The 21,483-nt window shown below is 40.7% G+C and overlaps 1 protein-coding gene across 1 annotated transcript in view; it reads right to left on the minus strand.

Moving 5' to 3' along the window:
* Nucleotides 1-416: 416 nt before the first annotated feature.
* Nucleotides 417-21,483, minus strand: part of Arel1 (apoptosis resistant E3 ubiquitin protein ligase 1) — a 50,970-nt gene continuing 29,903 nt past the window's right edge. Inside the window, exons 5-20 of the mRNA XM_048362331.1 lie at nucleotides 21,202-21,439; nucleotides 16,571-16,740; nucleotides 16,146-16,326; nucleotides 15,726-15,973; nucleotides 13,172-13,249; nucleotides 12,119-12,260; nucleotides 11,858-11,979; nucleotides 10,691-10,766; nucleotides 9,946-10,055; nucleotides 8,593-8,772; nucleotides 8,283-8,408; nucleotides 5,925-6,054; nucleotides 5,774-5,832; nucleotides 3,653-3,742; nucleotides 2,632-2,807; nucleotides 417-2,527 (exon numbers count right to left, since the gene is read on the minus strand). Of these exons, the coding sequence (XP_048218288.1) occupies nucleotides 2,425-2,527; nucleotides 2,632-2,807; nucleotides 3,653-3,742; nucleotides 5,774-5,832; nucleotides 5,925-6,054; nucleotides 8,283-8,408; nucleotides 8,593-8,772; nucleotides 9,946-10,055; nucleotides 10,691-10,766; nucleotides 11,858-11,979; nucleotides 12,119-12,260; nucleotides 13,172-13,249; nucleotides 15,726-15,973; nucleotides 16,146-16,326; nucleotides 16,571-16,740; nucleotides 21,202-21,439 (2,229 nt within the window). The 3' untranslated portion in view covers nucleotides 417-2,424. The remainder of the gene's footprint in view (nucleotides 2,528-2,631; nucleotides 2,808-3,652; nucleotides 3,743-5,773; nucleotides 5,833-5,924; nucleotides 6,055-8,282; nucleotides 8,409-8,592; nucleotides 8,773-9,945; nucleotides 10,056-10,690; nucleotides 10,767-11,857; nucleotides 11,980-12,118; nucleotides 12,261-13,171; nucleotides 13,250-15,725; nucleotides 15,974-16,145; nucleotides 16,327-16,570; nucleotides 16,741-21,201; nucleotides 21,440-21,483) is intronic.

Below are 21,483 nucleotides of genomic sequence, written 5' to 3' on the forward strand. Positions count from 1 at the left end.
TAGACTTTATTTACTATACAAAATATTTACATCACCAGCTTCAAATGTCTGGCCCTTTCACCTGCCCTAACAAAATGTCAGCAGGGCCTGGTCTTCACCAAATTTCTGGAACCATGTTGATTCTGTCCTTGGTGTTCACTTAAATGTCTAGCAAACACTAAGAGGCCAGGAGCATAGCTGGACTCCTAAGTACATGTGGTGTAAGGGCATAAGTAAAAGAACTGGCCAAAATAAGAAACATGAATAGAAAATTGCTAAAGAAACAACACACTCATCATTCTTTCCATCATACTGTACTTTGTCTCCACACTGGCTAGTTCTAGAGCAGGATTAGAACAAAAAAGGGAAAGTTAAAAAAAAAAAGCAGCAAAGATAATTTTGAATCGTGTGTGTGTGTGTGTGTGTGTGTGTGTGTGTGTGTGTGGAGAACTGGAATAGAAAACCACAGCAGTACCAAGAAGTTTTGTTAAACTAAGACACTGATGCCAAAAGACCACCCTGGGGATGCAGCTGCCCCAGCTGGGCTGCAGCAGTGCCTAGGATACTCTGAAAAAGTGCCATGAATATAGCTTAAAATGACTGATCTAGCCAAGAAAATCAACTCAACTCCAGCATCAGTCTCTGGAGGGCTGCTGGAGGGGAGAATGCAGAATCACGAAGAGGAACAACTGCCCCAAAACAGCCCAACCAGCCCACACGCCCTAGCTGGAAGCCCCATCTGGGCCTGAGGGGTGGGTGGCAGGGTGATGACTGTACATATCCCATGGGGAAAATGTGGGAAAGCAGCAGCACCTAGTCCTGGTCCCTGAGAGCAGTGACCATGTGGCATGGAGAATCCTGGGGTGCAGAGGCCCTGATGCTGGATCCCAGACCCCAAGGATGAGTGAGGGCAGCACCCATGCCAAAGAAAGGACAAATGCTGCCTGCAGGAGTGAGGTCAGACAGGAACTGTAGCAGCTCAGAGGTCTTGTTCCTTATGATCCCTGGGAACAGGAGGGCTCAGACATGCTTCCAGGAGGCCAAGGCATTGCCACAAGTCCTGCTTTGTCTCAGGACTCTGTGTACTTGCTGGTTTGGGCAATAAAGATGGCTTGTAATATTCTCAGAGTGGAGTGCCCTATTGGGAATGGTGGCTTGCAGCAAAGCCTTCTTAAAAACAGAACTTAGGGAAGTCCATGTGATTTTGAGCCTTAAAGTTGTTTTCATTCAAATAGAAATGAAAAAGGACGTTGTCATCTTCCAAGAGACAATGGCAGGTTCTCTTCAATCATGACTCAATAGTGGACCTCCCTCTTTGCTTCCTTCCCTTTTGCCTAACATATTTCTCTCCATAGCTGTCCCCAGTGGCCTCACCCAAGGAATCTGTGATCACTGTTTCCTTACCTTAGCACTGCCCACGAAAACCAAGTCAAGAGAATGAAGAATTGCTGACACACTACTTTTATTGTCCCAGTCCTCTGCTACTGAAATTTCTTCAGCAGAATTCTCAAGACCATCCAGCTTTTAATAGACTATATAACTTGGAAGTCAGTGGTCAGGCGCAGTTGTACCTCAGTGCAAAGAACAAGCTCAGGGAAAAGTATCAGTAGTCTTTGAGCCAGCTATGTGCCTGGACATGCTCCTCACCCAAGGGAGACTCACACCAAGATCTGGAGGCTAAAGCCTAGCTATCCTTCACATTTGTCAGTCTGACTGCTTTTCTCACTGGCTTGAGTTCAAGAAATAGCTTAAGAGAGTTTTTCTTTATGGACTAATGATCCTTTCCAGAAATGCCTGTGGGGAAAGTTCCGACACCACAAAGAGATCTTTTTGTGCTATCAGTCTTTGTTAGAGGTAATCCAGTGCCATGGCCCATGCCTGCCATTGCTCATGAGAATAAAAAAAAACAACAAAGATTTCTTGTGGAGGCCATTTTCCATCTGTGCTTCTCCTGCTGCTGCTGAGCAATGCTGAAGTCACCCAGAGAAGGGTTCACGTGCCAATATAGTCAAGTATTGAGGGCAAAAAAGGCACACCAGAGTGGTATCAGCAGAGGGCGCTGGAGCAAAGCATGACTTAAGGCTCTAAGCATGCCAGCTTCCCAAAAGAGCTGAGCCCTGGTGTCATACCCCTCAGCCACTGAGGCAATGGAATTATTGAGATCTTCAAAGGACCAAATGAAATGACAGCAGCATGGTCCTCGTTCTTATTGACTGGAGAGTTCAGATTAGGTCCCAAGTCAAAACAGCCTGTGGGAAATAAGGGTGGGGAAGGGTTTAGGTAAGGGCAAGGCTTATAGGTGATAAAATACTCCAGACACAGAGGAGGAGCATGCGGTATCTTCTGGCTGATGGTTATGTGTGTTATGGTCAGTGGTATGTCTATAACATGTGCCCAGATGCTCTAAATGGGAGCAAAAGAATCAAGCAGATGACAGGAGAATAGTCAGAGCATGCCAAAGCCCTCGCAACCCTCGCTGATAGCCAGCTGCAGCATCCTGTGCACCTCTTCATATGAGTCATACGTAGGGAGGCACAGCTGGTTAAAACTGCAAAGGCAAGAGAAGAAGTGATTACTTGGTAATACTAGAAATACGATAAGGCTAGAAAGTTAATCCATAACAAAGACATGCATCCGGCAGTCAATACGTACCATGTGTGTGCAGTAGGTAGTGTGCTATGGGTAGGAGCAGCAATGATCTGAAATGAAGGACAGAGAGCAGCAAAGCCTCCAGGTGGTAGCTGAGAAGAACCTGTTGTGAACTGAAGTAGTCGAGCCAACTCTTCCTGGGTCAGACTGGAAATCACAGTCCAAAACCACCTCATGACCTGGCAGGAGAGTTCAAGACTAGCATCACACATCGTGTAGCCTAGGAAACTGATTTTTGTGGGAAAGGAAGAGAAGACTCTAAAGTGGGGGCATGTCTGTTTTCAATTCTGTTGAGGACAGAGGTAGAAATGGTTGAGTTGACAATCTCATAGGAATTTACATTTCACATGGTCAAGAGGGTAATTAATGATGACTTGGCTCTATGTGCATTTCTAATTTACTACTCCTGTGGCAGTCGTCATAACAACCCAAATGAATCAGAACTCACTTCTGCTTAGATCACCATCAGTCTTAGCCATATATATCGTCCCCTCCCCCCCACCCTAAGTCACAGTCTAGTAGTACTTCTTTGACTCCTCTACTTTTTTTTTTGCCGGTCCTGGGGTTTGAACTCAGGGCCTGGGCTCTGTCTTTGAGCCTCTTTGTGCTCTACCACTTGAGCCACAGCCCCACTTCCAGCTTTTTCTGTTTCTGTGGTACTGAGAAATCGAACTCAGGGCTTCACGCATGCTAGGCAAGCACTCTACCACTAAGCCACATCCTCAGCCCTCCTCTACATTTTTCTTTTTTTTTTGGCCAGTACTGGGCCTTGGACTCAGGGCCTGAGCACTGTCCCTGGCTTCTTTTTGCTCAAGGCTAGCACTCTGCCACATGAGCCACAGCGCCACTTCTGGATGTTTTCTATATATGTGGTGCTGGGGAATCGAACCCAGGGCTTCATGTATATGAGGCAAGCACTCTTGCCACTAGGCCATAGTCCCAGCCCCCTCCTCTACATTTTTCTTCTGAAATTTTTTCCTTAAAACATAGCACAAATCCAACAGAAGCAAGTTTGGCCTGTTACCTTTTCTCTGAAATGCCATGAGCCACCAACAACCACAGCATGGGCTTTAAAGTCAGACACACTGATGTCACCAGTCCCACACATCAGCAGCTGAATGGAGAAAGACAGACAGAGGTTACTAGGGCAGAGGAACATAGACATAAAGGCAAATACTATATGACCCAAATTACCTGAGATGGCATGAAGATACAGAATAAAGACAGAAATTCAGGTTGCAATGCTAGCATACTGCTTAGGAAAATCAACTATAACAGACTCCTTTTAATTAAAACAAAGGGCACAGCCAAACAGCAGTGGCTCACACCTGTAATTCTAGCTACTCAGGAGGCTGAGATCTGAGGAATGAAGTTCCAAGCTAGGCTGAGCAAACAAATCTCTTGAAACTCTTTTTTTTTTTTTTTTGGCCAGACCTGGGCCTTGGACTCAGGGCCTGAGCACTGTCCCTGGCTTCCTTTTGCTCAAGGCTAGCACTCTGCCACTTGAGCCACAGCGCCACTTCTGGCCGTTTTCTGTATATGTGGTGCTGGGGAATCGAACCCAGGGCCTCATGTATGTGAGGCAAGCTCTCTTGCCACTAGGCCATATCCCCAGCCCCTCTTGAAACTCTTATCTCCAATTAAACAGCAAAATGATGAAGTGGAGCTGTGGCTCAAGTGATAGCCTTGAGCAAAAAACTCAACAATGGCACTTAGGCTCTGAGTTCAAGCCCCAGTACCAGCACAAAAGACAGAGACAGGGAGACACAAAGAGAAACACACAGAGAATGAGAGATGGTAAAGGGGGAGGGACAGAGAGAAGGGTAACATTGGTCAAGATTCATTGTGTTAATAATTGAATTGAAACCCCTTTGTACTACTATTTAAAATAATATGGAAAAAATAAAGGAAATAATTCAGACTTAGAGGACTATGGAGAAAACAGAATGACAAGAATAAAGAAGAATCAACAGCAAAACCCAAACTAAACCTAAAGAGGCTTAGCTCTCTTCAAAAAGAACTTTCTGAGCTAATGAGTAAATATGAGCAGGATTTGAAACAACTGTAAGAGACTTTATTGTTCCTGCTAGTCGCTATTAAACAATGTTACAAATCTTTGTTTCATGATAAAATATCCCATGACTATTTCTCAGCAATCAAAATAATAGCATTAGGTAAGAGGTCTATTAGAACTTTTGGCTGTGATATAAAGAATTCATTTTGCTTGGATCGCATATCTGAAGTTAACATATAAAAGGTGATTAGAATTTTATCAGATTTTGAAGAAAAGTTCAGCTTAATAAAAAAAAAATTCTGCCTTACAGGAAAGCTTGCAGAAATACACTCCTCATAAAAGCTATGGGAAGTTAAATCTAGTAATGGCACAATATGTATCACCTGTGAGAGGTTTAAAGACAAATTATATTTTGTCCATTCTTGATATAGATTTTATTTCAACTAATTATAATAAAAATTTATCAAGGGCTGGGGATATGGCCTAGTGGCAAGAGTGCTTGCCTCGTATACATGAGGCCCTGGGTTCGATTCCCCAGCACCACATATACAGAAAATGGCCAGAAGTGGCGCTGTGCTCAAGTGGCAGAGTGCTAGCCTTGAGCAAGAAGAAGCCAGGGACAGTGCTCAGGCCCTGAGTCCAAGGCCCAGGACTGGCTTAAAAAAAAAAAAATTAAGTTATAGAAGTTAGAGTCATTTTTGGTAGTTATAGTATCAGGATCTATGATATGCAAGTATTTATTATACATATATAAATATATACAGTATTATGTTCAAAACTGAATATATTATTATTTTTTCCTTCTTTTCCTCTATAACCCCATGAGGAACTGGAACTTTATCCATATTTCCCCAATACCTCAAAATACATGCCATACAAGATGAACTCAATATATACCTGGACACTCTATTATCTATCCCCTTAAATGGCACCAACTATAAAAGTCTGCACATAATACTCTAGAATCAATAATACTTGATAAATATTAACTCTGACTCTTGTTTTAAACTATTACTCTTCATAATTATTTGCTGCTTTCTGACTTTTACATTCTAATTTTATAAAGCTGAAGAAAGTTAATAAACGCAAGAGTAACAAAAGCAAACCCAGTCCTTTGCATAAAAGGCTTACCTCAAGTTCATTCTCATCAAAAATAGCCAAAAGGTTCTCAGGGACCAACTCATTCAAGCCTAAAACCAAGTTAAAGCCAAGTTAGAGCCATATCAACACCAAGGATATAAAGGCACTCTAACCTCAAGGTCATGAGGAGATGGGATCCCACCTTTTAGGAAATGTTCCACCTCCTCTTTTACTTGACTGGCTAGCCGATATTGGGCTAGCAAGTTCAAATAGAAGATTTTATTTGCATTAGTAACTGGAGTTTGAGCTCCACCTGTCATGAGTTCCACAATCTAAAAGGAGAGGCAAAACAGAGAGGTTTTAGATAGAACAATATAAGATGTTATCTACCCAGTTTGTTCAACAAACAGCATAACCAAATTCCATTAGTGTTAGCTAGAAATTTCTATTGTACATTCAGCTTAACTCGCTTTTTTTTTTTTAAACTAATTTTCAAGGCTCTTACTACTACTGTCACATTCTATTAACTAGTATTTCTGAAGTGAATGTCTGGATCAGGTCTTCTCTGACCTGGCCATTCTTTATAGACACTGGATGTATTCACAGTGCTCAACACCATCAAGTAGTGGTGATGCAACAGAATGGTGCTATGGTTTGGGGCTACAGGTGTGGCTCAGACCATTTGCCCAGCATTGTATATGGCCCTGAGTATAATTTGTAGTACCACACATACAAAAGAAGTATTATGGTTCCTTATTAGCAATGGTTTAGCTGATCATCCAAAACTAAACCACTAATGATCTATTTCCAAACAAGTTCTTTTATGTTTCAGAAAGTCTAAGAGGATAAAAAGTGTTCCCACAAGTTCTTCTATTACCAAAGTGAAAAGTGTAAAGTGCCACACCTTGAAACTTGGAGATCTTTTCTTTTTTTTTGTCATGGGACTTAAACTCAGGGCCTGGGCACTATCCTGGAGCTACTTTGGGTCACAGCTCCACTTCCAGTTTTTAGGTGGTTAATGGGAGATAAAAGTCTCATGGACTTTCCGGCCTGAGCTGGCTTTCAACAGTGATCTCACATCTCAGCCTCCTGAGAAGCTAAGATTACAGGTGTGAGCTATCAGCACCTGGCTGTAGATCCTATATTCAATCATATCCCACAAAATATCAGTCATTTAGCTATTGGAGCCCTCAATTTTCCTATCTGCAAAGAAAAAGATTAAAAAATATGGTTTTCAAGTAGACTTAGTATTTCCTAATAAACAACTAAAGCATATTTAAGAAAGCTCTGCAACACAGTTGAAAACCACTACCCTGAAATATGTGTACAGTAACCAGAGCTGACTCAATAGAAAGCTTCCATTAGCTGTGAGATCAAATTTTAAGGTCCTTTTATAACTCATTTAATTGGATGAATGTGACTATTAAATCTTAATTTGTTTATTAGGTTACTAGATAGAAATGTTTACTCACATAAAATAAATATCTAGAATTACACATAATACTAGAAAAAATGCTCTACAGTCTGAATCTATTGAGAATTCCTTCTGTAGAATACTATACACTATTCTTACATTCTATGATCCTTGGGCCTAAGGCTATAATTCTGTATTCTATTGACTAGCTGCTTTTTTATGCTGGCTCAATAAGACAAGCTCTGATCCCATGAGTACAGACAAATACCTGGCAATCCTCTAATGTTTAGAAAGGATATAGTATTAGCAGTAGAGTGGTACCAGAGGTCACAATTGTAAAATATTGCTACTTTGTTTTAATTATGCTTTCCTACTACATTGGCTCCATCATTATCACTTGATGTTACTTGATAAGTACATAATGTAAAAAGAGGCATATATAAATCCAAAGAATTTTTGGCCAATAATTTCCAAATAAAGATGTTTAAACTGTATAGGTACTTGTGTTATAGGAATCATTTACAACTACAAATTGTTGATGTTAACACTGTCATTCTTCCCAAACCAGCCTGTGCAGTGATATTTTATTACTCAGCTTTTTTTGTTTCTGCTTTTTTTGTTCTTAGTTTTTTATTTTTGCTTGTTTTTAGTAGTGCTGTGATTTGAACTCAGGGCTTCATACTTTCTAGGCAGGTGCTCTACCGTTTGAACAACTCCAAGCCCAGTCAACTCAGTTCTTTTCAACAGGAAATAGGGTAGGATAGAACGGGTAGGATAGATGAATCTTTTACTCCATTCAAATGGACTGAGACTGAGATTGAGAGAGAAGCTCACTGATTCAGTATGTGCCTAACATGTGAGTGAGTTCCCCACGTTCAATCCCTAGCAGCTAAAACAGCAGGGAAGGCAAACTATAGGATGAAGTCTGAAGCTCTACTGTTCAATATGTAAGCCACTAACCCCGGCTATTTACATTTAAATTAACTAAAATAAGGCAAAATAAGAAATTCAGTTATTTGGTCATATTAGATATGTTTTGAATCTTTAATAGACACAACTTTAGAGCCTTTTATCACTTCAGAATATACTGGTACTTTAGAGAGAGCTGGGAAAAGGGGAACCACAAATTTTGTTTGTCTTTTTTACCTTATCCAATTGACCTGCTTTGTTATATTTCTCTTCTGCAAAGACCAGCTCCATCTCACTCATGTCATTGTTGAGGATAAAACAAACTTTGGATTTGTAGAATTCTGGGTCATCTGTTTCAAAGTACTAAGAAGACAGAAAGACACAGAGCAGAGCATAAATATTCTTTCCCAGAAAAAAAAAAAACAACATTATAACTGCTTGGAACCATATATCTCTTCAACCTTAAAGATAAACAATCAGCTCAGGTGGAGTGATCCCAGAGTTAAAGGCCAGGCAGCTTTGTAGAAATGCACACCTAAGATGTTACCTTGTAATGCATACGCAGTCCTATGATTTGGGCTAGGAAAGAACGGGTGAAACGAGCACGAACCAATTGCTTGTAGGCTCCTCCTAGAGAGGACTCATAGAGACACTTGCCCACCAGTCGCCCTGCAAACTCGTACATCTTTAGGCGCAGATGAGTTGGGCGATTCGGGTTAGGATGCACCTGTCAAACAGAAATGGAAAAGTCCTGAGCCATTTTTCATCAAGCCAAGTTCTGAAAAGACCCTCCATCCCAACCCCATTTAATACAATCTAGGAGATACCCAGAATAGCTCCCAAACAGCCAAATGATAAAGGCTTAGTCCCTACCTCATGGCACTGTAGCATTTTTAAGAAATGTGCCTAGGGGCTGGGAATATGGCCTAGTGGCAAGGGTGCTTGCCTCGTACACATGAAGCCCTTGGTTCGATACCCCAGCACCACATATATAGAAAATGGCCAGAAGTGGCGCTGTGGCTCAAGTGGCAGAGTGCTAGCCTTGAGCAAAAAGAAGCCAGGGACAGTGCTCAGGCCCTGAGTCCAAGCCCCAGGACTGGCCAAAAAAAAAAAAAAAAAAGAAATGTGCCTAGTAGGAAGTTTCAGATCAAGAGGCGCATGACCCCAAAGGAGAGCAGGAGGCCCTAGTCTCTTCCTGTCTTGCACATCCCAGCCATGATGTGAACAGTTTTGCCATGTGCTGCCGCCCTTGATGTGCTGTCTCACTACAGGTTCAAAAGCAATAAGGCCAAGAATCCTTGGGCAGAAAATTCTAAAACAATGAGTAAAAACAAACTTCTTTCCTTTATAAGCTGATTATCTCAGGTATTTGTTACAGTTACAGAAAACAAACACATCATGCCAACAAGGCAAAAACCTTTAGTATGAGGATAAAAAATACTAGTCTTTTAAAAGCAGCCTCAGGTAATTTAAAGTGACTGGAGGAGAAAGGGCTGAATGAGCTTTCACTAAGCTGAAGAATCTTGGTTGAGTATAGAAATTTGTTATGATGCCTTTTCCCTAAACTAGAACTTCTTTCAGAAATTCTGTTTTTCTCTTGAAACCTCTATCTAGTCAAAGATCTAGTTTAGGAATCAACTGCCTCAGGTTATGTTTTGAGAAAGTGGCTAATAATTATTAGAGTAGCCACAAAGTTTTTAGTCAACTATCTGCATTTTCTTTTATTTTACAAATGAAATAATGAACAGATAATGAACAAATAATAACGGATTAGTTAAATTATAATAGCAATAGGAGTTATCAGAATCTCTCAGGTCAATTTCAGAACTTCAAACCCTTTTGTATCCATTATAACATAATCCACATTTTCCAGCCATCCATGAAAAATTCACAAACTTACTAATGCTTGATTGTTGTCACTAAATCGGGTGAAGAGCTGACTGGTGGTATCAAACAGTGCTTTGCAGATTAGCTCAAACCATTCCCGGCGCGGCCCTCCCCAGTCCAGAGCTGTAAAATATCAGGTAAGTAAACAGTGACTGGCTACTATCTACATTTTATTCTATTACCTTAATGTTTCTTCAGTGCTAATGGAGGCACAGATCAGGGATCCTGTGAAATGGATTCTTACAATTGGACTTTGTTCTACTGGCTTAAATTCCTTTTTTTTTTTTTTTTGCACTGATATTGGAGATTGAACTCAGTCTTCCATGCATTCTTGCTTGCCTTTTTCACTCAAGGGTGGCACTGTACCAGGAGCTACATCTTTACATCTAACTTTTTTGTGGTTAACTAAACATGAGAGTCTTAGGGATTTATCTGCCCCAGTTGGCTTTGAACTATGATTCTCAGAGCTCAGCTTTTTGAGTAGCTATAATTATAGGCATGAGCTACTAGCATCCAGCTTTGGCTTAAACTCTTTAAAGAGTTTGCCCACTAGTCCCTATGTCTCTGCTCCAGAAGCTCCACCACACCATCTATCTGGTCAGTCAGTAAATACTACCATTGTGGGTTTTTTTTTTACATTCTTAGAAGAGCTGTTTTAGGGAGTGAGAGGGATTTTTGTTTGTTTTTGGGGAGAGGGAGTAAGAGAGAAAGTGGCAAAGAGATGAACTAAAAAGATAAAATGAAATTACAAAACTGACCTTCTTCATCTTGGAAAACCACTTCAAAGTTCTTGCTCCAATCTGAAATGGAGAAATTCCGAGTGGCCTTCAGAGACTGCAAAGCAGTGAAAGGAAGGAAATGGTCAGAACACCGACTGGCATCCCCTGGATGCTAAACACAAAAATACCCAAGAGCACCGCCATTGTTTGTTGAGCTAACCACTACTACATGGAAGAGATATATTGCTTACAAATACATTCTAATAACACCATCTTATATTCAAAGGCATATGCCACTAGGAGAAATTTAAAGTTTGAAGAATAATCCAAACTAGGAATGTTAGTGCACACCTGTAATCCCAGCATTTAAAGGATGAAGCTGCAAAATGTCAAGTTTGAGGATAGCCTGGACTATACAGTGAGACTATAACTTAAAAAGTCAGATTTGCCTTTATGACAAACTATGTTATATTTTGTTTTCAATCTCCATTTTATTAGTGAAAAAGTCTTACAGGAAGAAATAAAAAAATGACTGATAGTCATTAAGCTGTAGCTAAGAAAATCAAGAAGTCCTGGTTTTCAGTAAAGTACAGACTATCCACTAGACATTTATCCACAAGTTGATGCTCAGACAGGGAGCCTACCACATGGAGAGTGTGGCTGAGCAAGGGTTTTCCAATTGCTCCTACCAGAGCCAAACACCACAAACACTTTCTGGACATGCACTAAGCCTTCTCATTCTTGGGGAATGCCAGACCATGCCAATGTCTGTGTGGTAGAGGCAGACAGACATCAGATATTCCTTTTCCATCAGACCACAGTAACAACAAAAGTCACTTCCTTTAAGTCAACAAGAGTTCTTCTATTGCAGGGATTTGATGCCAAGAAATTTTCTTCTATAACCACCACTCCTATTTTCCTGCACAGCAGACTGGTAAAGGTACCAGTTCACCACAGATGCGAAAACCACTGTGTCAACTAGTCTCCCATCCATTACATGCCTCCAACACACACCTCAGTCACAGCTGCCCAAACTCAATATAATCAAACCAAGAGAAGAGCAAATAGTGTCTACCAGATACAATCCAAGACAGAAATGAACATGCTATTAAAAAAAATAAAAAAGATAACCCACAGGGTATAACTTAAAGAGATCCAAAGTTGGAGAACTTTGGCTTTCGTTGACCAAAATGGAAGTTTACGCACCGATTCTAATAAGGCGTGTCTGCTGACCTTCAGGGTAACTTTGGAATGAGGCCTTTTCATGTGTACCTGCCGAAGCTCTCGCTGGAAAAAGTTGACCTTGTCCTGAAAGGTCTCAGAGCCTCCTGAACAGAAAGATCCATCTTGATTAAAACCTTGATTAAAGCCTTTCATAAAACGTGTAGAGTACCACTTCTATATTCTCATGAAGCCAGGAAAGCTGAGCTCATTACTTTCTCCATTAGAAGCCCTGTCCAACCTTACCGATGTTCTTGTGCAAGGAACGGATGAAAGTGGCTGCTAGAATGTTCCTCTCCTTACAGCTCAGCTCCACAGGAGGCTGAATGCCATCATCCACAACCAAAGTGAGAAGCTTATGAACTGGGTCAGGACCAAGGTATGAAAACTAGCAAAGGAAATCAAAGAAGAAGTTGGTCCATAAAACCCTCAAATCCAGTAAAAACCTTCCCATCCCTACCAGTTGGCAAAACCAAAATACACCTGTTTTCTGTTTTTGACCTCACTATTTTATAATTCAAGTTTTATGTGAAATTATTTGAGTCATAGAGACTACCTTTACATAAGGATCTCAGACAACGCTATAGACTTTTCCAACATAAAATATAAGAAGGATGAAAATAGTATGGACACATGCCTGGAGGAAAGTGAATTTTTAATTTTTAAAAAAATTTTGGTGCTGATACTGGGGCTTTAACTCTGAGCCTGTGCATTGTTCCTGGGATTTTGTGCTCAAGGCTACTGCTCTATCACTTGAGCCACAGCTTCACGTCTAGCTTCTTTTTGGTAGTTAATTGGAGATAACAGCATAATGGACTTTCTTGCCCAGGCTGGCTTCAAACCACAATACTCAGATCTTAGCCTCATGAATAGCTAGGATTACAGGCAGGAGCCACCAGCATAAGAGTGGATTGTATAAAATGTCATATCTAAGCTTCTTGGGAAAAGTTTAGATTCTAAAAGGCCCCCCTAAAATTTTAAAAACTAATTTTTTAATTTGTGAGAATGTTTCTTCTAAAAGAATGAAATTCAATACATTGGGAAACCAAAGTTGGGCCAGAAATACCAACACCTTCTCTATGAACTTTGTCCTAGAGACAAGGCATATGTCCTTCTAAGATTCAAATATTCTGTGTGCCATTTAGTGAGGAAATAATTTTCTTTATTTAGAAACAAATCTTTGCACACACAGGGAGAACTTCCAGAAACACTAAAAACTCTCTGGGGGAAAAAAATGGTTAAAATATATACCAGACCTGAAACTTGTTCATCATGAAACAGATGTGAGATTCAACTTACTTTTGTTCCTGGGCAGACTCGGAAGGTGTAAAGGCGCCAGGGAATGATTTTCAGGTAGAACTCCTTTACTGAGAATTGCTGGAAGACCAACATATACAAAATGGGTCAAGTGATCAATACAAAGGTCTTATTTGAGTATTATAAGCCAAATATCAGTCTCTACCCACATTTTTCATGTAAGATAATTCATTCAGTACTATGATAAAAACATCAATTCTTTCTGTTTTGTTTTGTTTTTGTCAGTCCTGGGGCTTGGACTCAAAGCCTGAGCACTGTCCCTGGCTTCTTTTTGCTCAAGGCTAGTACTCTACCATTTGAGCCACAGCGCCACTTCTGGCTGTTTTCTGTATACGTGGTGCTGAGGAATTGAACCCAGGGATTCAGGTATATGAGGCAAGCACTCTTGCCACTAGGCCATCTTCCCAGCCCCAATTCTTTCTTTTTAAAAGACAAAACTTTATTTCCCAAAGGGGTATGCCATAATCTTAATACCAAGCCTTATTGTAATGCTGGAATACTTGAACTCAGGTTTTTCATGTTAGGAGTAGAGAACATTTCACCTAGAAAATAACCAACATCTTCTTGTGTTCCATCTCAGGTTGCCCAAAGTGACTTGCTACAAGTCCACAGATAGGAAACACCAGTAGTTTATACCTATTGTTTTCTCCCTGCTTGAACGGTACTAAAGATTTGCTGGGGAAAGGGAAGCAAGAAGATAAGGGAAGATGGCTGGTAGGGGCTGGATTAGAAAGCAGTTGTTGAGGGGGGTATACCTCACACAAAAGAGGAAATGGTGAATACAATTATTTTCATTTAGTTTACTTCTGTCTGTCTGTGTGTGTGTGTGTGCGCGCGCGCGCACCCACACCCACACCAGTCCTGGGGCTTGAACTCAGGGCTTGGATGCTGTCCTTGATTTTTTTTTGCTCAGGGTTAGTGCTCTACCACTTGAGCCACAGCTGCACTTCCAGCTTTTTTGTGATTAATTGGAGGTAAGAGTCCCATATACTTTCCTGCCCTGCCTGCTTCAAACCACAATATTCAGATCTCAGTTTCCTGAGTTGCTAGATTAAAGGTGTAAGCCACTGGCACCCAGACTTTTGTTGATGGTGGTGGTAGTTTTAAAGGAATCTGTTGGGCTTTGAGGCATGGATCAGTTGGTAGAGTGTTAGCCACTGAGCAAAAGCATCAGGTACCAAGTTTGAATTCCTGGTGCTGATCAAAAAAACAAAAAAGGAATCTGTTACTGAACATATGGAAAGTAAGAATTTTTTTTATCCCCTTTTTTAGTGCTGGAGATCAAATCCAGCACCTCACACATTTTAGGTAAGTACTGAGCTACATCCCCAGCTCCCAGATTTTATGTTTTAAACTTAGAGACACTTTTCATTAAAGAAAATTTCCAACACACAATAATCTCATCTACTCAGGAGACCAAGAGCAAGAGGGTAAAAGTTCAAGGGCAGGATGGGCAAAAAGTTAGTGATACTCCATCTCAACAAATAGCTGAGCATAGTGGTACAGGTCTGATATCCCTATTCTAGAGGAGATTTAAACAGGAGGATCCCAGTACAGGTTGGCCTAGGCCAAAATTAAAGACCCTATCCCCCCAAAAAAACAAAGCAAAAGGGGCTGACAGGATGAAGCTATAGAGTCCTTGCCTGAAAAGCATGAGGTCCTGAGTTCAATGCCCAGTACTACACATGCATTCATACGTGTGTGCGCACACACACGTACACAAATTCCAGCATATATGAACGAAATGGCATAATAATGCTAATCTTGTTTCATTTATTCACCTCGCCTACTTCCCTCATGACTATCCTTCCTAATCCAAATAAAGGCTGTATTTTTAAATGAAGAATGATACACAGCAAAGTACCATAAAATGGAACAGAATTTGAATTCAGTTTTGCTTATGAGATAAACAGGATTGAAAACAGATGTTTCAACAGTCACATTTTTATGAGGACTGAATGAATAAGAAGATAGAAATATTCAAAAGAAATTCTTAACACAAGAAGCCTCTGAGCTCAAGGGCTTGGGAAGTTCACCTTCTTGTTTCTGCCAAAATCTCTTTATTTCAAATACGGAGCCTTGATAGTGACATCCATGGATTGTGGCTTCGCAAGTCAAAGAATGAAAGATCAAATTGTTATGGCACAGTACAAAGAGACAAGAGTGATTTTATCCTACTAAGTACTTTTAAATGAGTTAAAGTAGCTTTCTTCCAGTTCTGAGAGCAGTGCCTTGAAAAATCTTCCCCAAAGCAATCAAAGGGCAGAATGTACAAGAGCTCTACAGAGACAAAGCACACAGAATCTCTATGTAGTCAAGAGTATCAATCTAATCCAAACCAAACATCCGCAGCAGCACAGAGGTAGCACAACCTTCAGCTCCACTTTTAAGTGACTTCTCTTGGTACCTAACAACTCTACAAGTCAAAGATCCTACTCTACTGGCATTCAGACTGTTACTTCATGGTTCCTATTAGCAAATGCCAACTACTTGCAGTCTCAGCAGGGGGATTTTAAGGCAAGAATGGGGTTCTAACCTTTGGTGATACATAGCAGTATACCTTCTTCGGTTTCTTCACCTTCTCAGGGGTGTGGCACTCTGAGGGTGAGTCTTCATCTTCTTCCTCAACAGCAGTAGAGGGCCGGCGTTGGGAAGAGCTCATGTGCATGGGTGGAAGGTGCCATGGTGTACTGGCACAGTTAGTAGCATTATAAAGGTAAGCCTCAAAGTAAATGCTTACTCCTGAGGTGGACACATTGCGTTCGACAATATTCTTCTCATTTTCTGAAGTATAATAAGGAATAAGATTTAAAACAGGAGTCTAGGGAGAAAAAAAATTACCTCACTACTCACTTAGGACTAAGTGACTACTAAGGCAAATGTGGCTCAAATATCAAATGTTTGCAGGATTGATCATGAATGAAGAAGTAATGGGGAATCACAGCTCTCAACTCACCACTAAGGACAATAATGTCAAATTCGCCATTATTGATTGGCTGATTTTGGTATGAAATGCAGGCATGGAAGCAGCCACGAGAATGCAGGGTGAGTCGCAGGAACACCTGGCAAGTTTGCCTGTTGGATGTCACTGACTTCTCAAATAAGACTCCAGTACTCTCTTCTTCTTGGGGACCAAGCTATAGGAAAACAAAGCATCACTTAACATATACCATTTCTCTATTTGCAAGGCAATTCATTTTTCATAAAGAAGTTTCTATTGATCTTCTAGTCTACGTCTCATCATTACTGAGACAGACATGATCAGTTTAAGATGTAATAAGCACAGAAATCAGGGAGAAGTCAAGAGATGAAAATGAATCAGAAGGTGCAAGAATGACTTAGAAAAAGGAGCCTGTACATACGAAGAAGGGAATCACTTACCTCATGAATGGACAAACTGTAATTGTGCTCATCTCTCAACGATGTGGAATTGTTGGTAGGGTTGTCATACTCATCTCGGGGCACTATTTGAAGAGTGTGTGGCTGCCCACAGGTTAACACAAGAGTAGAAAAATGACACACAATCTTGGTCTTGGAAGGAACCACCATTCCTGGAACAGACAAGGGAATGTAACATTTAGAGAAGTGGGGAAGGTACTCTTGGGGCAAAGACTTGCTTATCAGTCAGAAGTGGGATCCCCTCCTAATTTTTAGAAAAAATTAAAACACTATTGAAGAAAAAAAAGAAAGAAAGAGTGACTAACGCAAATGAACTTTAGGGACTTGTTTTTATAAATTCTTAATGGCCAGCACTAAACAAAAATTTTTTTTTAATTTAAAGAATATAGAACACAGTTGCTGATAGGGTGCTGATAGGGTGATGGAATCTATGAGTGAGGTAGACCTTAAAAATAAGTGCTAAAGGGCTGGGAATGTGGCTTAGTGGTAATGCTTGCCTAGCATGCACAAAGACTTGGGTTCAATTCCTCAGTACCACATACGCAGAAAAAGCCAGAAGTGGTGCTGTGGCTCAAGTGGTAGAGTGCTAGCCTTGAGCAAAAGAGCAGCTCAAGGACAGCGCTCAGGAAGAGTTCAAGCCCCAGGACTGCCAAAAAAAAAAAAAAAGTGCTGAACAATAGTAAAGACAAAAATAAAAAACTCTACTCTGGAGACTGAGATCTGAGAATCATGGTTCGAAGCCAGCTCAGGCAAGAAAGTCCAAGAGACTCATCTCCAGTTAGCTCCTAAAACTGGAAGTGAAGCTGTGGCTCAAGTGGTAGAGCACTACAGATTAAGCATAATTTGTATTAAAAATTCAGGTTTTTTGTTTGTTTGTTTGTTTTGCCAGTCCTGGGCCTAGGACTCAGGGCCTGAGCACTGTCCCTGGCTTCTTTCTGCTCAAGGCTAGCACTCTACCACTTGAGCCACAGTGCCACTCTGACCCTTTTCTATATATGTGGTGCTGGGGAATCAAACCTAGGGCTTCATGTATATGAGGCAAGCACTCTTGCCACTAGGCCATATTCCCATCCCCAGTAGTATTTTATTTATCAATTTAGACATTATTCCAAAACTTATATGGAAAGGTAAAGGAATCAGAATAGGTTAAAATAATTTTGAATAAAAGAATGAAGTGGGAGAGCTAGTTCACCAATTTGAAGACTTACTATTAATATCTATAGTAATCAAGACTCCATGGTACTGGTAGGGAAAGTCACTTAGACCAGAGAAATAGAACAGAGAACCCAGAAACAGATCACTCCATTTCAGCCAACTGATTTTCAACAAAGTTGCAAATGCACTATAAGGAAGAAAGGACAACCTTTTCAACAAATGGTGTTGAGGCTACAGGATATCTACATGAGAAAAAAAGAAGAAAAAAATTTGACCTACATCTCACATATACTAATTAACTGAAAATAAACTGCACCCTTAAATATAAAATGAAATACTATAAAACTTGTAGAAAAAAAGTTTTAAAGCCTTTAGGATCTGGGGTTAGTCTTAGATACCCACAGCATAAAAACAAAAATGGATAAAAGAAGACTGTTAAGGCAGGTGCTGATGGCTAATACCTGTAATGCTAGCTACTCAGGAGACTGAGATCTGAGGATTGGGTTTTGAAGCTAGCCCAGGCAAAAAAGTCATCATCCCCCACCCCCCACACCCCTTATCTCCAATTAATCACCAAAAAACCAGAAGTGGCACTATGGCTCAAAGGTGTAAAGCATTAGCCTTGAGCAAAAAGAGTTCAGGGGCAGTGCCCAGGCCTGGAGTTCAAGCCCCATGACCAACATCAAAAAAAGACTTTGTTAAAGTTTAAAAGTTTTGCTCTGTGAAAGACTCTGTTAAGAGGATAAAAAGAAAAGTGCAGGGGCTGGGGATATGGCCTAGTGGCAAGAGTGCCTGCCTCGGATACACGAGGCCCTAGGTTCGATTCCCCAGCACCACATATACAGAAAACGGCCAGAAGCGGTGCTGTGGCTCAAGCGGCAGAGTGCTAGCCTTGAGCGGGAAGAAGCCAGGGACAGTGCTCAGGCCCTGAGTCCAAGGCCCAGGACTGGCAAAAAAAAAAAAAAAAAAAGAAAAAGAAAAGTGCAAAGAAAATGTTTACAAATCAAATATTTGACAACGGATTAGTAAGAATACATAAAGAACTCTCGCCAGGTACTGGTGGCTCATGCCTGTAATCCTAGCTACTCAGGAGGCTGAGATCTGAGAATTGAGATTCAAAGGCAGCCTGGGCAGGAAAGTCTGTGAGACTCTTATTTCCAATTAACCACCAGAAAACCAGAAGCGGTGCTGAGGCTCAAAGTGGTAGAACACTAGCCTTGAGCAAAAGAGCTCAGAGACAGTGCCCAAGCCCTGAATTCAAGCACCACCAAACAAAAAACAAAAAACACAAAACCCACCTCTCAAAATAACAATGGGAAACAAAAATAAGTCCAATTAGAAAAATTGGCAAATGACATAGAGACATTCTACCAAAAAGAATACAAATGGCAAATAAGTACATTAAAAGATACTGTAACACCATTAACCACTTGAGAAATACAAATTAAAGTCATAAGAGATAGCATACACTTGTTGAAATGGCTAAAGTAAAAACCAATGACAATATTCAATGTTGTCAGGATGAGAAGAAATGGGATCATTGCTGGTGAGAAGTAGAATGCTCTAGCTACTCTGGAAAAGTCTGGCCATTTCTTTTCTTTTTCTAAACAACTAAGTTGCAACTAAGCAGCAACTGTACTCCAAAGCATAAATTTATATCAGCCAGATATCCTTCAATGGGTGAATTGTTAAAATAAACATTTAAACCATGAAATATCACTTACCAATAAAAAAAGGAATCAACTACTGATACTCAACAACCTAATAGTATATTATGCTGAGTAAAAAAATGCAATTTTCGTACTTCCCCAAGAGGTTCTATAATATGATTCTGCTTATATAACATTCATCAAATGAAAAAAGTACAGAAATGGAAGACAGATGATCAGTTTCCAGGGGTTAACAAATAAGCTAAAGATGGGAGGAAAATCTTGACTGAATCAGTGTAAAAAACTTGGTTTGGGGACTGGGAATGTAGTTTAGCAGTAGAGTGCTTGCCTAGCATACATAAAGCCCTGGGTTTGATTCCTCAGCACCACATAAACAGAAAAGGCCAGAATGGCACTGTGGGTCAAGTGGTAGAGTGCTAGCATTGAGCAAAAAGAAGCCAGGGAGAGTGCTAGAGTGCTAGCCTTGAACAAAAAGAAGCCAGGGACAGTGCCCAGGCCCTGAGTCCAAGCCCCTGGACTGGCAAAAAAAACAAAACAAAACAGAAAGATACAAAGGCTCCCAGTGACATTACTTTTTTTAATAAAAAAGTAGAAAACAGCCAGGTGCTAGTGGCTCATGCCTATAATCCTAGCTACTCAGGAAGCTAAGATTTAAGAATTGAGTTCAAAGCCAGCCTAGGCCGGAAACTGTGAGACTCTTATCTCTAATTAACCAGCAGGAAATAAAAAAAGCCAGAAGGGCTGGGAATGTTGTTTAGCAGTAGAGTGCTTGACTAGCATGCATGAAGCCCTAGGTTCAATTCCTTAGTATAACACACACAGAAAAGGCTGGAAGTGGCACTGTGGCTCAAGTGGTAGACTCCTAGCCTTGAGCAAAAGAAGCTCAGGAACAGTGCCTATGCCCTGAGTTCAAGCCCCCAAACTGGTACAAAAACAACAACAACAATTAGAAACAACCAAATGCCCATCAACTTATGAATGGATAAATAAGATATGAAGAATCCATACTTAAAATATTACTTGGCAATAAAAAAGAAGGATTAATTCGTGGTATAGCATGGATAAACCTTTAAAGTATATTAAAAGTATCAAGAAGTGTCACATATAGTTGGGTACCAGTGGCTCATGCTTCTAATCCTAGCTACTTAGGAGGCTGACATCTGAGGATCCTGGTTTGAAGCCAACCAGGCAGGAAATTCTTTTTATCTCCAATAAGCCACTCAGAAAAATCTGGAAGTAGTGCTGTAGCTCAAGTGGTAGAGCAGTAACCTTAAACACAAAGAAGCTCAGGGACAGTTCCCAGGCCCTGAGTTCAAGCCCAGGGATCAGCAAAAAAATCAAACAATATAGTCACAAAAGACCATGAATTTTCTGATTACACTGATATGAAATGTCCAGAGAAGGCAACTCTGCAGAGGCAGATTAGTGGCTGGCTAGGGCTTGGGATTGGGTAACAAAGTAACTACCGGTGGGTGGAAGGTTTCTTTACTGGATGATGAAAATGTTCTGAAACTGATTATGGTGACAGCTTCAAAGCAGTGAATTTTAATACATTTTAAATGGATCAATGTTATGGTATATGAATTAAAATCAACAAAAGTGTTATTTCTTTTTAAAAGGGGAAATGGGAGAGGAATTCAGTGGTAGAGTGCATGCATAGTACACACACAATGCCCTGGGCTCAATTCTGCCAGATGCTCCAAAATAAGAAACAACAGAGGGGGGAAAAAGAGAGATGAGAAGAGTAAGGGGATGTGGGTAGAGACAAAGAAAGAATAAAGAACCTACCAGGCTGAAAAATTTTGTAGTAGGGACTATAGGCCACATTTAATCCACCAAGCTTCACTGTAATCTCATAACGCCCAGCCTTACGCACAGTGAAGGCCACCTTTACCACATTAGAATTGGGTTCCTGAAGGACTTCCTGGGTCACTGGAATTTCCACGGCTAGCTCCACATGAGAGATGTGCACTCTCAGTCCCACGGGTCGATGTGCAGGGAAAGGCTGCCCGTTCTTATAAAATAACTGCAGTGGAAGAAGAGGGGCACCCATCAGTAAGTGGAAGGAGA

Source organism: Perognathus longimembris, chromosome 14, assembly GCF_023159225.1.
Source record: "Perognathus longimembris pacificus isolate PPM17 chromosome 14, ASM2315922v1, whole genome shotgun sequence".
Lineage (NCBI taxonomy): Eukaryota > Metazoa > Chordata > Mammalia > Rodentia > Heteromyidae > Perognathus > Perognathus longimembris.